General features: G+C 39.7%; 2 protein-coding genes and 2 long non-coding RNA genes across 6 annotated transcripts; 3 read left to right on the plus strand and 1 right to left on the minus strand.

The window, feature by feature from the left end:
* The first annotated feature begins 488 nt into the window (after positions 1-488).
* Positions 489-1,885, plus strand: LOC306833153. Of its 2 annotated transcripts, none has more exons than XR_013780311.1 (3): positions 489-542; positions 1,212-1,287; positions 1,533-1,885. It is a non-coding gene; the product is annotated as an uncharacterized lncRNA (long non-coding RNA). The 2 variants fall into 2 exon arrangements; XR_013780312.1 differs by having other exon boundaries at positions 1,552-1,885.
* A 125-nt stretch (positions 1,886-2,010) lies between these two features.
* On the plus strand, positions 2,011-4,254 carry LOC306833214 (uncharacterized protein). Of its 2 annotated transcripts, XM_079358327.1 has the most exons (5): positions 2,011-2,081; positions 2,254-2,810; positions 2,890-3,059; positions 3,333-3,494; positions 4,161-4,254. In XM_079358327.1, the coding sequence occupies exons 2-5, from the start codon at positions 2,638-2,640 to the stop codon at positions 4,181-4,183; spliced, it is 528 nt and encodes a 175-aa protein (XP_079214453.1). In that variant the 5' UTR covers positions 2,011-2,081; positions 2,254-2,637; the 3' UTR covers positions 4,184-4,254. The 2 variants fall into 2 exon arrangements, with proteins under 2 accessions (XP_079214453.1, XP_079214454.1); XM_079358328.1 differs by lacking the exon at positions 2,011-2,081 and having other exon boundaries at positions 2,159-2,810; positions 2,890-3,047.
* A 7,731-nt stretch (positions 4,255-11,985) lies between these two features.
* Positions 11,986-14,243, minus strand: LOC306832243 (uncharacterized protein). The gene is made up of 7 exons (XM_079356751.1): positions 14,115-14,243; positions 13,783-13,818; positions 13,623-13,650; positions 13,276-13,395; positions 12,985-13,112; positions 12,603-12,637; positions 11,986-12,163 (listed from the first exon to the last, which is right to left on the minus strand). The coding sequence occupies exons 2-6, from the start codon at positions 13,813-13,815 to the stop codon at positions 12,629-12,631; spliced, it is 318 nt and encodes a 105-aa protein (XP_079212877.1). The 5' UTR covers positions 13,816-13,818; positions 14,115-14,243; the 3' UTR covers positions 11,986-12,163; positions 12,603-12,628.
* A 343-nt stretch (positions 14,244-14,586) lies between these two features.
* LOC306832244 lies at positions 14,587-15,239 on the plus strand. The gene is made up of 3 exons (XR_013780202.1): positions 14,587-14,819; positions 15,005-15,061; positions 15,155-15,239. It is a non-coding gene; the product is annotated as an uncharacterized lncRNA (long non-coding RNA).
* The last annotated feature ends 1,980 nt before the right edge of the window (positions 15,240-17,219 follow it).

Here is a 17,219-nt window from a genome sequence, read left to right on the forward strand (position 1 = left end):
ATTTAGACTTTCAGTCTTTTATTTTCTGTTTTCCATTATGACCCATCATAATGTTAGATGGCTAATTGTGTTTGGTTCATATAGCCCTAACGCCCTAACGTTAAACGTGGTCATTCATCAGACGGGGACTTTTTACTGACGTTAACATTAGTCCCAAGGCCATCACACAAATATTAACGTTATAGTGATCGCGTGGATTTACACGTTCACTTTGAGCTTTGTTCCGGTTGCGACCAGTTTAAATGGATAGTTGTTGTAAAGTGTCGAGTCATCCCAGGCTGCTGAAGACGCTAATGTTAGCCTGTAACGATAACAGCAGGTGGCAGCTTTATGATTAAAAGAGATGTGAGAAATGACTTCAGATATTATAGTCTCTTATTTACAGTCAGTTACAGACGTGTGAAGTTGTGTTTTTTTGTGGTTTAGGTGAAAGGTCTTCTAATGTGTTGATGTATTTATCAGGAGACACCAGCAGGGGGCGTAACGGCTGAGCTGAGGACCGTGTCGTGTCTCATCTCCTTCACTCAAAGAGCCTTTTTCAGGTAAGAAATAGAATAAAAGTGGTGTGTCTTTTGCCCTGGGTGTTAGATTAAAGTGTATAGTTCTTCCAGAAGTTGTTTGTGTTCTGTGAAGTTTAAAGAGAAACGTATTAGCACGAGTTAGGCTAACAGTTTAGCCGGCTTATTCGATTAGCATCACGCATGCGTAGTTGTACGTGGTCCTGTGTTACAGTGTACATCAGTGTTGTGAGTTTGTGTTTGTGTAGTCACCTATGTGTGTGAATATGTTGTGAACAGTCAATATACAGAGTGAGCTGAGGATGACTTCATGATAATCTGCCTGTGACTGTGTGTCTATGTCAGCAGCCAGCAACACTGTTCAACATGGTGTGAGGTGACTCCCCTCTGATCAGGGACTGACCTCAGACTAGCTGAACATTTGTACAGGTCAAGGGAGTTGAAGCTATTCTGTTTAAATATGACACTTCATTTAAGAATAGGCTTTCAGTGAAAGGCTTGTATTGATCATAACGTCTAAGCATTTAAAGACTAACTTCATACAGTATAAGGTGTGACTACACACAATCTTTTAAATGAGATTTGAACAGGTTGAGGGAGTCATACCAGCACTGTCATTGAGATGGAAATAACAGAAATGTATTTCTTAGAGTGTCAGGACGGTAAGATTTACGATTGTTTCTGTTTTTCTAGAGATATTTATTGGACAGTTTTGTTGGTGAGACACTGGCGGCGTGGCACTTGGAGCTGTTGACACCAAAGTTTGAAGGTGAGCGTGTCTTTGTTTGTATTTCGTAATTGTGTGTCTAAGACAGCACATTGCATGTACAAGTAACAGTAAGAAACAACTCGGGCTAAATGTTTCTGCTGTGCTGTTTTAGGTTTGTGTGAGGATGAAGTAGAGGAGTTTAATTAATGGAAAATAAATGAATTTCATTTATTTTATTTTCATTTGCTGTTAATGCTTCCCCTCTGTGTGTGTGTGTGTTTATTAATGTACTGTCCTCTTTAAAGCATATTACCACGTGTGGAGTCACATCATACTGGCCCGACTAATTTGTAACATGGAAACAACTGCTGGAGCAACGTTTTGGACACAGGCTGCACCTGGCCAGCAGTAAGTACACATCAGTTTAACAGACACAAATCTGGGCTTCTCTTGACTGGCCTCTCCAACACATTAAATACACCAATGTCTGTTATTTTGTCTCTCTTCTGCAAATAGCTCAAGATTTCCTCCTTCTCCTACAAGAAACCTCTTCAAGGCTTACAGAAACCTGTTCACCGCAGTTCAGTAAGAAGATTCTCAAGCTGGCCAGTAAGGAAAGAAGTGCCCTGAATCTTCTCACCCAATTCAGTGAAAACACCGCAGGGTATTCTTAGGCAAGAATAGAAATTACAAGTCCATGTTTTTTTATTAGGGTCATGTTTGAAAGCTGGATTGAGAATTCAGTGGCTTTCATAACCTTGACCCTCATTTTCTTCAAGCTGCCGCTGAGAAAGAGGCTCAACCAGACCGCTCAACCGGACCCCTCACAGAGGGACCCAGTTTCACCATCACCAGTAAGGACATATTTCATAGATCAATCACACCAAGCTTACAGTATCAACATACATGTTTATACTAATAATCTAAGTAATACATAAAAACACAATACAGTTTAAAGTAGAAACAGCTCTGCAGTGAGCATGCTCAATGGTTGGTTAATGAACGTTTTGTCTTCGTTGTAACCAGGTGTCATTTGAGGGCTGGCACAAACTGTGGGAGTCTGACCCTCACGGTCTTCCAGGTGCGGACATCAGATGGCTGAAAGAGGATCTGGAGAGAGGACTCTTTCAAAAAGAAATGTCTTACGAGGACAGATGTGGAAGGGTGAAGAAAAGAGTTGTGCTGAGAGATGACCGGATGTGGTTTCATCCCCCTGAGAGTCCCGGTGTGGTGGCGGGGGGAGTGCCCTCAGCAGACCGCTTTTTTCGAAGCTGTTTGTTTTTTTGGAGACCGGTCGGTGTGTGGGGTTACAGTCTTCGCTGTCCCAGGACGGATTGCCCTGCGCAAGGGGACAGCAAGGCGTGCCTTTACTGCTGTGGCTATTCCCACACAGTGTGACACATCTGCGAGATGTCTGGCTGGTACTCTATGCTGACAGAGGTCCTGGCCTGTAATGCGTGCAGGAAAGCTGCCAAGGAGTCAGCAACGCTTTCAATTGGCTGCTTTCTGGCATGGGATGCAGCCATAATCAGACAGCTGAGTCCAGCTCATCAAGCGATGTTCCCTGCTGTTTTGACACTGAGGTAAGTTTCTATTTTATTTCCAAATACTTGGAATTTACATAAAACAACACAGTTTCACATGATTGTGCTGTCATCTCAGGCGTGGGGTGGACAAGCAGATAATTCGGTTGATGAGGGATCGCACTGAGGGCAACACCATGGCCAAGGTCTGGAGGCAGGTCCAGGAGAGCCACTGTGAGGATTACCTGCAAAGAAAAGACCTCTACACCACCCTCCTTAGCCAGCTCAACAAACCTGGTGGGATCATAAGTAAGTCACATTCAACATGCCAACTCTGCTAGATTTAATATATATTTTTCATCTGCTGTCCTTAGTCAGGTTACATTAAAAACAACAGGAGACCATAATGTAATATGAATGTGGGGACCTCTGCTGGCTCTCTGAGAATACTACAAGTGAGCAGGAGAGATTAAATAAATACTTAATTCAGTGACATACTGCTACAGTTTAGTCAAAAGAAACATTGTCTTTTTATGTCTCTGTATCTGTGTGTGTAATATTAACATCCACCTCTGCTTCCAGGGACACTCAGCCATCAGTTTCAGCGTCCACGGACAAGAAGGGAGCTCCCGTCACCTAAGCTGCTGAGGAAAGCCTTCCTCGTTGTGGAAGCGGAGAACATAGAGGACTACCGCACTCAGATCCACTTTTGGCAAAGTTCTCAAATACGACTCCACCAAGAAGGTAACTTTGACACAGTAACATGTTTTATTTACATGTTTTTATTTAGTTTATAAAACCAGGAAAAACCTTATTGAGATTAAGATTCTACTGTACAAGCGTCCTGCCGATACAGGCAGGAGCAGCACACCTCAGCAAAGTAACAGACATACAAAATTATAAAACACAGGTCAAAATGTCCATGATCACATAGTAAAAAGTCATTATGCTAAACATCTGCAACCTGATCCATCTTCCTCCTACATCGTCAATGTAAATTTAAAATCATTTAAAGAGACCAGCTCCCCAACACACATCTGCTATGCCTGAAGTAGAAACAAATTTTCTCCATTTCAAGATGCACTTTGGGTTCGGGTTTCATCTGTGTTGCAGAATGAAGACTGTGGCTTACAGCACTTTTCACATAAATCACCCAAGTATGAGAAAAGCAGGTTAATTTAGCCTTAAAGATAAAAAAAAAAAGTCTCAATGGGCTCCATATACTATAATAGGTACATGGATACAAAATATTGTGGTCATTATAAAAATAATTGTGGACAGAAAGATTGTGTTTATTTGTAAAAAAATAAATAAAAAATAAAATAAAGGCAGCTTGGAAAAATACATCTGATCATTTTATTTGCCTTTCCTGCTACACCAACGGATTGACTCCCTTTTTTCCATCATCAGATCTGCAAGAAACTCTCTGGTGAGGGAAAGGGCACCGCGGAGTGGTGCACCAACGTGGCCAATGAGCTCAGTCAGGTCCTCATGTCGGTCCTCACTTGCGCATTAAGGCACATCTGCTGTTTTATATAAAAATCACTGCATGATAAAAACAGAAACACAACTATTTAGAACTACATATTTTAAATATACTAAATCGAAGAGCATGGGATGCACAGGATATAGTAATTTCACAGTTGAGTATACGTGTAATATCACAGGGTGTTGCTGACAAATGATTAGATAGATAAATATTCAGAAAATACTTTATTAATCCAAAGGGGGTAGGGACAATAGCTCCTTCACATAACATATGTCTAAAGACATATTATGCATAAGTACAAGGACATATTGAATGTTGTACAGTAGTTGAAGTCAGTGGTGTAGATGGTGAAGACAATGGACAGGACTGTCCCATGGAGATCCCAAATGATGCTGGAACCTGTCCGACAATGGGGTCTGCCAGCCAGGTGTAAATGATCCAGGAGAAGAGGAGAATCAACCAGCTTCACTGTCAGCTTCTCACCAAGTGCTTTAGGCATTATTTTAATATCCTAGTTTGTTGCTCTTATTTACTACTTGACCTTGAAACCTCGACCCTGCCTCACTTTGATTGCTTGGTCTGGGCCGAGTGAATCTCGTCAGGAGGACCAATAACTGCCTTTCATAAAGATATCGCTGCTGCCTTGAACTAGAACATCACTATTGGTTATTAGGAGCGGTTAAAGAAATACACAGTTTTCAGTTTATCTTTAAAGTTATTGAGTTATTACAGTTTTAAGTCATTCCCCTCTATCAGATCATAGGCTGTTAATACTAGAAAGGCCTCTTTCGCAGCCGTTTCCTGGAGGGGACTCTCCTTGGGTCTCTCACACCCTAGTGCAGCCATCCCCAATTAGCGGCCCCCGGGCCAAATCCGGCCCGCAAGGGCTCAGTGTCCGGCCTGTGCGGACCCAGTGACGCAATGTAATAACCTGACATTAGTTGAAATATAGTGTTTGTTTATATTTTGACCTCATCCCTCACCGTACACTTGACCCGTGTTACTGCCCTTCTGCGCATGCGTACACGTATGCGCGCACACGCTTAATCCTCTTCTCTCAGTCATCACCAGCTAGCCGAACGCTTTAGCAAAGCGAAATATTACCAGCAAGAGACGATAAATAATGGACCAAGAACAACATGGCCTCTGTTAAGAAGCGGAAGGTTGACCAGGAGAACCGTCAGTTTAAAGCTAACTGGACACAGGAATTTTGTTTTATTTTACCGGACCATGCCAATGCAAAACCAACATGTTTAATATGCACGCAAACTGTTGCTGTGAGTAAAGTCGAGAATCTAAAGCGGCACTTCAACACTATGCATGCAGTTAGCTTCAATGCCAACTACCCAACAAAATCAGATCAGCTTAAACTGAAAATAGCAAGCATGCTAACGTCATACAAGCAGTCCGTTTCTACTATAAATAAATCAACATCCGCACAAGAGAGCGCCACAGCTGCATCACTGCAGGTTTCATGGACCCTTACTAAAGCTAAGAAGCCCTTTGCTGATGCCGAGTTGATTAAAACGTGTGCAGTTGATATGGCAGGTGAAGTTTTAAGTCATGATGAGAAAAAGAAGAAAGCTCTTGTGGAGCTGTTAAAGCAAGTGCCACTGTCGGCAAACATGGCAACCAGAAGAGTAGAAGTTTTAGCAGAGGAGTGTTTTTGCATTCTACTCACCGATCTGAAGAAAGCAGAAAACATATCACTAGCAGTAGATTCGTCCTGTGACCGAACCGATATGGAGCAACTGGCTGTGTTTGTAAGATTTTTTGATGGGATGACATTTCAGGAAGAGCTGCTTTGTTTGCTTCCTCTACCGGGGCGCACAACCGGAGAAATCGTATTTAACGAGTTGACATAGTTCTTTGAGAAGAACGGCTTGGATTTGAGCAAAATCGTATCAGTGGTGACAGACGGCAAAAAAGGCCAAGAATTTTGGTGCTTTTTAATTGACAAGAAGGTGATGGCAGATGTTAATTTTTTGTGTGACATTATGTCTCATCTAAACCACCTAAACCTGCAACTACAGGGCCAAAACCACACTGTTGCTGACATGTACGAGGCAGTTGAATCTTTCCAGTCAAAGCTGAACCTTCTGGAGAGAGACATTCACGGAAGAAAGTTGCACTTTCCACGGCTGCGGGAGCATTGTGAAAAGCACGACATGCAGGAACATCCAGCGATGAAGGATTTTGTGTCAAGTTTAGCAAAAAACTTCAAGGAACGATTTGAAAACTCCCCTAAACTCTCAAGTGACATCCTCCTCTTCCTGAGACAGCCGTTCTCTGTTCCAGCTGATGGCCAGTGGACTGCAGAGGCCAAAACACTGGTGCCTTCTATTGATGAGGCAGCTCTTCAGATGGAGGTCTTGGAAATGGCAACTTCTGATTTGCTCAAAGCACACCACAAGGATGTTGGAGTAAGTGACTTTTGGATCAACATGGTTCCACAAGCTCGATTCAGAAACACCAGAGCTGTTGCAATGCTTTTACTGACAATGTTCCCCTCCACATATATATGTGAGTCATCATTTTCTTCAATGAACATCAAGAGTCAGGACAGAAACAGACTCTCCAATACACATCTTGGACAGTGCCTCAGGATTGCAACAACAGAGTACAAGCCCAACATCAGAAAGATTGCCTCATCCCGTCGCTCTCACTTCTCTCACTGATTGGTGAGTAAAAATATATTAATTTTCAATCAAAAAGAGTAAATTAATAAAATGAGAGAACACAATTACTTACTGTTAAAATGTCATGCAACAATAAAATAAACAATCATTGTAATTAAAAAAATAAATAAAACCAAATTATATTGTTTGCCACAAGAAAAGAATATTTGTTGTTTACAGCCCGTTATTTGGTAAAAACATATTTTAAACAAGCTTTACTAAAAATGTTTTGTGTTCTTATCTCCTCTATTATTTTTAAAAGGGACAAACTGATAATCTGTGTGTGTGTGTGTGTGTGTGTGTTGGTTCTGATGTCCTCCAGTCTGACTGTTACAAAGTCTCACCTGGCTGTTCTTTAGGTGACTGTAGTTGTAGAAAAGCTGCTGACAGCTGTCTGTGTGGAAAGCTGAAAGCCATCTGCACATTTTACTGAAGGGTACACTGTTTAACAATCAGCATCCATGTTACTGATATTGGTTCTGTAGAAATATTCCAGGTCTGTAAAAAAGTTATCATTATCTTTGGCTGAGGATACTCTTGTTTGTCTTGTGCACCACTTGCTGTGGTGCTGTTGGTTTTTGTTGTTGATCTAACTGGTCATAATTATTTTGATCAAAATATTTTCCCAAGGCATTTAAATAAATAGTGTTGATACTGACTTATTCTCTTTCAAGTGTGCATTTTTTCTCGTCTGTCCTTCAACACAAGCTATGACGACTACTATATCTGCTACTACAACTAACTATCACTGGTACAACTAATCATTACAATAATAGTATTTTAATAATAGCAGCAACAATAACAGCTGCACATAAAACAAAGTTTACTGGTCCAATGAAAAAAAGAACAATATCAGACAAATTGGCCCTCGACTTGGCAACCTGGACATAATTTAAATTAAAACCTAATTGGGGAACCCTGCCCTAGTGGGTCCTAACCACTTTAAAGCGGAGTGTCCCTCCCCAGTCTATGTTTTCCTCTCTGGTATTGGAACAATGGGGACAAAAAGCTTCTTACCTCAGTCTTCTATCCCTTTGGTCCGTCGTGGTCCAACAAGAAGAAAATATAAGATCTAAAAGGAAAAGGGTTTTTGTTGGAAAGTCCTTACAATGGAAGGTTTCCTTTTATTTTATAATAACACAATTGATTAAACACAGAGATTACAAAATAATACAAATCCTACAAAAAAGTGCTACTCTCACAGTGAGTGACTAGAGCTAAATAAAAGAGAATATAAGTCAGCTGATCACAGGTGCAGAACAAGTGTAGAGCAAAAGTCAAGTCCCAAAAAGGAAGACTGAACCAGAGAGAAGCTTGTGCTTCCCTCCTATATACTATGGTTGACTTTACATTTACGTCATGAAAATTTCAATATTCATTTTGGGTTATGTCAAAAATAATGTAGCAAAAACAAGACATATATGGTTATATGTGTGTTTCTCATGCAGCTGCAGGACACTCCCTTATCTCTAACAGGGCACTTCTACGCACCCCACTATGTGAGCAGTCCAGTACCCCCAATAAGATTTACAGCCTGCACTCACACAAGCAGTTTTATGACCGCCAACTATTCTAACACATAATAATATGACACTCCTTCCAATGTTATAAGTACACATTATGCATGTAATACATATCAACTTTTATGATAAGGTTTATAAAAGTAAAAAATGACTATTGTGATTAGCTAAATTCAGCCTGAACTCAGCTTGAGTGAAAATTCTCCTGTGAGGGAGTCAAAGTGTCAGTTGAGCTCTTCAGCTGTTGACGATGAGCAGTCTCCCTCGCTTCAGACCGGTGTGGTGAGGTGAATCATCTGGGACCTTTCAACAATAAGTTCCAATTTCAGTCAATGACGGGGGGGTGGGGGGGTCGGGGGTGAAGTGTGTGTGTGAGTCGTTTGTATATACCTGAGAAGAAAGCGCCAGTGTCTCATCTACTTGGCCTGTGTAAAGATAATAAATAATTATAGCTTTGTATCAAAGTACCAGTTACTGCCTGGGACTGGCAGATCTCTCGCTCACTCCCAACTAAGGAATCCGACCAATCTACCCTCCTACGAGGCACAGCTACAGGGTTTCCATGGTGATCCAGACACAGAGAAGCTGAGAGAAGTGAGGTGGCCGCGTACATCATGTGATTAACGGCTCCTTTCTCTGCCTGGATTGTGTCCGCTTTGAAAATCACGGCATCCCCCATTCTTATGCGAGCTTATTTACATCAAATCACTTTTTTTTCACTTATTTATTGGCACAACAAATTCAGCTTGTAGTCTGTGTTTTTAAAGGGTTTTTGCACTGAATTTAGGAAGAACTTGCAGTGTTTCTAAAAAAAGGGTTGAATGAGGTAGGCAAAGGGACACACGCACACACACACACATACACACACGAGAGCTCCTGGGCAGCTCAGGGGGGCTGGCCCCATGTCCTGCATCGCTCTCTGTTTCAATGTTCATCTTCAGGGATTTTGCATTCACGTTTATAACTCTCGCACTGACAACGCTGCTATCATCTGCTTCCATCTTTGCAGGTGAAACTGTAAATATCGAAGATAATGACAATAAATACCAATAAGTCCAATTGTACCAGTCTTTACTGCTGCTGTTTAAACAATGTGGTAGTTTCTACTAATGAGTTTCTACCAGTGCCAGCCAACCCCCCACAGCAGAGCTCCCAGATCAGAGACCACACACCAGTATGAGGTCTCGCCGTCTTTGGCAGGAACGAGTGAAAATAAAGAGTGAGAAGATCTATTCAAAAAGGAACCCCAAGATCGATCTGGTCTCAATGAACATTTATTCGAAGGCAAGATAAGCGTTCGAAGACCCCTCTCTCACACGGTGAGGAGAGAAAGAGGCCCCGAGAAAAGGCAAACATTTCCATCACACTACACAGATCACTTCCTCATCACGCCACATAGAGCCACTGCCCACCTGGCAGGGCACAATCTACCCCTAGTGTGAGAAAAGAGAGACCAAGGCTGAGAAGGAGATGGAGTCCAGTGAGAAAGAGCCTGGGTGACTCTTCCCACATGTACAGAGTGAGAAACAGAATAAAGGGAGAGAAATGATGGGAAACAAAACACCCGATAGGCTGTGCTTGTAATATTCTAAGACATTTTAGATGCATTTTATATGACAGATTCTATGAGACCTTCGTAGTACACATGGAGTAAAATTTTCCATAACAAAACGCAAACTGAGGCTTCCTACTGCAGTCATTCCTCAGCAGCCACTAGCACCACAGATCATTTCCACGGCAGCAGGACTCCAGCCCGCCCCCGTGTTAAGTCAGCCTGTGGCAACTGCACACGTGCCATTACCTCCAGCTCTTTACCCAAAGCAGCAGCAGGGGCCAACTTTTTTGCTGTCCCAACCTCTTTCCTCGACCATCTCTCCAGCAAGATCAACTCTGTACAAGAGAAAGAGAGCTGAACTTAGTGGCACAAAACCTCAGACAGTGAAACTGTACATGTGTGTGCTTTGCGGCCAGTCCACTCAAGGACATGTAAAATACAGGAAGAAAACCTACTGTGAGAAATCCAGGTCATCAACCTCCAGAGGACTTACTGGCAAGACTTTTGCAACACTTGAAGATTTCAAAAATGCAGTGCTTGGCCAAAAATGAGTGCTTGGCCTCTCAGTCACAGACCCCAGGTGCTGTCTGAGCCATTTTCCTGTTTTAAATGGGGAGGGGGGTGTGAACAAACACCATTATTAAAATGCTGCAGTCAGTAGTGTTTAAATGTTTCATATTTTACCAAACCAAATGACAATCAGCCCACCAGCAGGTTAAATTATCAAAAGCTGAATCAAACAATCGTTCAAACTGCAATAAAATGTTGTTTGATCAACTGTAAAATCAACCAAGAAAGAAAGAAACCCCAACACATTTCTATTGTTCTCTCTCACACTGAAACCACTTCCAGGTTCTTTGTTTATGTGGTTCCTATGTGGGTCTCAAACTCGGTCATGTTCCTGTCAGGGGGTAAGAAACACTGTTATTGAAATATTGCAGCTTTACATATTGCTGTTAGTTGTGTTGAGGTTTTTAATAGCACTTTTGAGAGTGCCAGTATATTTAACTGATTGTATTATTTTATATTTATTTTGTGTGAATGTTTATTTTCCTGTTTCTGTTTAATCATTATTTATTCTAGTATATTTACCTAACTGGTTGTGTTATAATTATACGACCCTGAACTCGTAGGGACAATAATATCTATAATAATTAAAATATAAATTACATATATATATATATATATATATATATATATATATATACACAATAAATTAATATATTTGAATATATAAAACATTGATTATGTAATACATATATAATGTAATATTAAAATATATAATACAATATATATAATAAATATATTGATAACAGAATATATATTTAATTATAATATATATATAATAGAATAAATATATAATGTAAAATAAATGTATATAATATTGTATGTATTTGTTGTATGTCTAGATGTGTAAATGCAGTGCATACACATTTTTGTTTACATTTGGTTCACTTACTGGTACCTAAAGTTAAATGTATGCTCAGTTGTATGGTATTTATTTTATTTACATCATAGTCTACATACCTTATTTACATGATATTGTGCCTTGTTTTAGTGTCAAATTTGGTAGACGTGAGTTATTTGGACTGCATGTATGATCACAAGGTATCTCAGATATGATACCATTTAAACGTTTTTAATGGACAAAAGTTCTTAATTTGTGTCAGATTAACTTGTCTGGTTCTACTGGTTATAGAGGATGAGATATTTGACATTAAGGCACATCTGCTGTTTTATATAAAAATCACTGCATGATAAAAACAGAAACACAACTATTTAGAACTACATATTTTAAATATACTAAATCGAAGAGCATGGGATGCACAGGATATAGTAATTTCACAGTTGAGTATACGTGTAATATCACAGGGTGTTGCTGACAAATGATTAGATAGATAAATATTCAGAAAATACTTTATTAATCCAAAGGGGGTAGGGACAATAGCTCCTTCACATAACATATGTCTAAAGACATATTATGCATAAGTACAAGGACATATTGAATGTTGTACAGTAGTTGAAGTCAGTGGTGTAGATGGTGAAGACAATGGACAGGACTGTCCCATGGAGATCCCAAATGATGCTGGAACCTGTCCGACAATGATCCAGGAGAATCAACCAGCTTCACTGTCAGCTTCTCACCAAGTGCAGGCCAAATGTCAAAAGCACTGAAAGTCAAAAAACATGACCTTAACACATAAAATCTGTATGTATACTGTTTATACATAATGGTTAACATATACTTATGGAGAGTTATAGTAAATCATCTAGGGTACACGTCTGATAATCATAGGTCTTCAGGATTACTTTTGAAGGTAAGAGATTGTTAACAATGGAGGGTATTGACCTGCCAATCAACAATAGTGACTAATAATAACAGTAACAACAAATCTATAACTTCATCCAGGTCATATTTGGCATGCCACAGACTTCTGCCAATATCAGCAATGTTCAGATACAAGGTCTCCATAGGACAAGCACTTTCACATTTACAACAGTTGCACTCCGCATGACCCCAGGCCCATTCACACAGTATGGATGTGATGGCATGCATGAGCATGAATCAAACTGTGTGTGTGTGTGTGTGTGTGTGTGGTTTGTATATACCTGAGAAGAAAGCACCAGTGTCTCATCTACTTGGCCTGTGTAAAGAGCAGAGTTAGGATTAGCTGACATCAACATTAAACACATTATTGTCTCTTGAAGGCAGGGAAGGTCATTTTCAGCTCATGCTTTGAGTGTGGGCTCGTGCATGCATGGGGTAGAGAGTCTTGATTGGTTTATAAAACGTGGTCGAGTGCAAACACTGGTTTTTATGCGTTTACAAATGCTACAGATGACAGATTTTTGTTCATTTCTTTTTCAGAGCACATGAGTTATTATTCACTGTCAGGAACTAAAGACGAAGCAAAATATTTAAAAAACGTATCTGGAGAAAATGACCTCCCCTACCTTTAACAACTATGTAAGTGTACCTGCATGTACGTACTTTGGATCTTTTCACAGACACTGACAGATCAACATTGCCGTCCACATTGCCGCTTATTTGATCGGCACATATTACACTGCCACCTCTAGCAGAGAATTCTGCTCGGGTCCCCGGAGGACCAGCCGTCCCTAAACAAGGACATGAAACATGTTCAAAACTTGTGTTTACATCAATGTTGATTAAAGGATCAAATCTATTCATAGTTTTAGAATTAGAACAGCTACAGACTTTAATGTAGCAAAGCAATGTTATACTTATCACATATTATGATATTAAAATATGAATACTTACCAGATCGTTGTCCTGCATCGCTCTCTGTTTCAATCTTCATCTTCAGGGATTTTGTAGTCACGTTTATATCTCTTTTAGTGACAACGCTGCCATCATTTGCTTCTATCTTTGGAGGTGAAACTGTAAATATGGAAGATAATGATGATAAATAGCATTAAATCAAATTGTCCCAGTCTCTATACTGCTGCTGTTTAAACAATGTGATAGTTTCTACTAATGAGATAATGTTGCCTCAGAAGTGTAAAGCTCTGTGAGATGTTATCATATTAGAATTAATCTGAACTTTTCCTCTTTAACACCTCTGAATGTTTTCACAGATAAAAAAAAAACAACAAAAAAACACATACCAAGGAATGGCTTCACATAGTCAATGACCTGCAACGACACAGAAATACAATGAAACATAAAGGAGGTTTGACAGAGCAACAAGCTTCATCGGCTCCACTCAGAAATTATATTTTGATCATTACAGAAACAAAAGTGAAGACTACACATTAACACACATACCTCCCAACAACGTCTCGACACCGCTTGGCCCATGACCTACAAAGACATTTGGCAGAGCAACAAGCTTCATGTGGATTCACCAAACATAATTCATACATAGCTTAGGAGAAACACTCAATCTTAAAGTGACACTTTCACCGGCTAAACTTCACACACGTCTGTACTCTATAAAACTTCACACACGTCTGTACTCTATAAAACTTCACACACGTCTGTACTCTATAAAACTTCACACACGTCTGTACTCTATAAAACTTCACACACGTCTGTACTCTATAAAACTTCACACACGTCTGTACTCTATAAAACTTCACACGCTTACTCTGACTTACCTCGATCGTGCCGTCGATGAAAAAATGTCTGTAAGCACAAAAACTGGATCTAAAGTGTTCTTGTATAGCTTCAGATAAGTGTAAACTAAACTCTTCCCACGAGCTATCAGAACACGACTTCTCGCGCTTCCAAACACAGATGATGGTCTCTGCTCTGTTTCCCTTTTCTTATCTTGTTGAGCCCCGCCCCGCCCCGTCCCGCCCCGCTCTCAGGCAACAGATTTCTTTCAGGAACACACACACACACACATTCTTTCCAGATCCAAATGTGGTTTCTTCACTTCCTGTTTGAGGTTCTTCTGAGGCGTTGCTAAGCTGCGAGGTCTCAGGAGATAGAGCTAGAGAGAGTAGAGTCATTGACAGACTTTTTATTGTAATTTCCAGACACAGAGTCCAGGTCTCCAAGATCCAGGTCTGCATGGTCCAGGTCCCCAAGGTCCAGACATAGACGTAGGTGCAAGAGGTGAGTTATGATAACATATTTTATTTAGTTTGATAGTATGTTACTTGGATTGTATGATTATTAGATACTACAAGACAAGAGCATCTGATAAGTTGTGAGAGAAGATAAAAAAAGAAATAATTTTTCTCTCATTTTGTACAACATGAATGGTTGTATGACATTTTACTGTCATTTTCCAGACACAGAGTCCAGGTCTCCAAGATCCAGGTCTCCTTCTTACAGACCCACCGGAGGTGCAAGAGGTGAGTTATGATAACATGGTGTATTTTTTTAGTTTGATAACCTGTTACTAAGATTGTATGATTATTACACGATACAAGACGAGAGCATCTGCTAATTTTTGAGAGGAGATGAAAAATAAATGTATCTTTCATTTTGCACACAAACTATTTACCAAATGAATATTTGTATGACATTTTACACACAGAGTCCAGGGATTCAAGGCCCAGGTGTCCTTTATACAGAACTACCCAAGGTGAAAGAGGTAAGATGTGATGAAGAGGCTGAAAAATAACGTTCCTCTCTTTGTGCACATCACACTGTTGAATAAAAATATTGTCATTCTAATTATTTACAGGTCGATCACAGCAAAGAGGCAGAGGTCGGACCTGTGGATCTTATGGGCGTGGTGGAGGTCAAATACCTGGTGACCAAGCAATAGGGTCTGTAAACCAGCCAGGTGCAGGTCCTGGTCCAGGTAATCTGATGTGGAAAAAAATGAACTGGCAACCAAAAGACTTTTTCACTGAGAATCCTGGACCTCTAAAAGATGCTGCTGCTCTTCATCATATCATTCGTAAGCCTGACCTTGAAATGTACTGGTCTACAGATGACATTTTGGCCACCCCCTACTTCAACAAGGTCACGTCCCGCAACCAGTTTGAAATCATATGGAGATTTCTACACTCCAATGATTATGAATCAAGGCCAGCAAATAGCACTGACACTTAGCACTTAGCCATAAGTAAGGTCCTTTACCTGCTTTTTGTAAACATAACAATGAGCATGGTCTTGTTACCTGCTCTTTTGTTAATGTTAACAGACAAACAGTAAGGTCCTTTACCTGCTTTTGTAAAGTGTCTTGAGATAACGCCTGTTATGAATTGACGCTATATAAATAAAGATTGATTGATTGATTGACAAGTTGTACAAAGTCCGCCCTGTCTTATATTACCTTATATCTAAATTCAGTCAAACGTATCAACCTAACACCAACATTTGCATTGATGAAGGTATGCTTCTGTGGCGTGGATGGCGAGCGTTCAGGGTATACAATCCCCAAAAACCTGTCAAATATGGGATCAAATCCTACATCCTTTGTGATTCTGACCACAGGGTACTGTTACAACATGAAACCCTATTGTGGAGAAGGCACTTCCCTGGGAGACACAATTGTCTCTGTTCTTGATCAGGTTTTTGTTCACCTAATGTTTTATTATAGAAAATAATAATAATATTTAAGTGCTTGTAAAAACTAAGTATTTCTGAGTGTATAAGAGAAGAAAAATTTATAATATAGTTTGTAAATGTTGTCGTGCTACACTATTCAAAGAAAATGTATACTTTTATGTAATCATTTTTATTTATTTTAAAATATAACTGTAGTTGTCAAATGAAAGTAAAAAGAATCCAAATGTAAACTCAAAATCACATTTTTTTCTTGAAAATAAATGTGTTTTACAAAAGTGCTGTTTTCTCAGCTTTATGTCCAGAATGTTGTTTTGTTGTAAAAAATGGCCGATATTCAAGTGCTGATAAAAAAAAAGATTGAATGAAGTTTGAATAAAATAGTTTTTTGTATATGAAAGCAGAGGCTCTGATCTTTCTTTGGATGTATTCAATATTTACATATTCAAAGAACAAAATATTCTTTGGGTCTTGAAAGATTGGTGAAAATGGTGAAAAAGGCTGCCGCTGGCTGGCAAACATTCTAGAATTCTCTGGCGGGGAAAGAGTTAATTCATCTCTTTTCAGCTGTTACTCGGGAATTGTAGTTCTTTAATTTAAGTTCGTCTCGAAGTTTAACGCAATTCAGACTTCAGTTCCCAGCGTACCTTGCGATGCCGTCCAGAGACCCAGCTGGCCAATCAGAACACGCATGGGCGTATAAGTGGGCGGGCCAGCCGTAAGATCCGCCAATCAGAGCGCTACCACGAGAAACTCCACACAAGCGCTTGTTTTGTTATCGTCCAATTGAAAAATACTTAAGTCAGTGTCAGTAAAGTCTTTTGAAAATATCTCCTCTTTTATTACGCATAGATATTTACTATACCTGTAGTAAAATCTTTTTAAGCTTTTATAATACTTTCACTTTGGTATTTGGTTACATTTTACTCTGTATTTCCATTAATTCGCTGTCAATAATTTGTGGGTCATTCAGGGTGAATGAACTTTCTCATTTAATGTATTTCTAAGAAGTTTCGTTGTCCATGGGTGATGAATCCTGCTGAAATTAAAAGCCCACCTAAAGGACTCCTACTGTCACCACGAGGTTGTATTTGTGATCAAATTGTTAAATAAATATCCACAGTTTAAAGCGATATCAAACATGCCTGTATTTACCTGACTGTAGCAGTTTAAATGCTTTTTGGAAACACAAGTGAAACCTCTGCTCATTGAATTAAACTTATTTAAGAAAAAGA

This window comes from Symphodus melops (assembly GCF_947650265.1).
Source record: "Symphodus melops genome assembly, chromosome: 12".
NCBI lineage: Eukaryota > Metazoa > Chordata > Actinopteri > Labriformes > Labridae > Symphodus > Symphodus melops.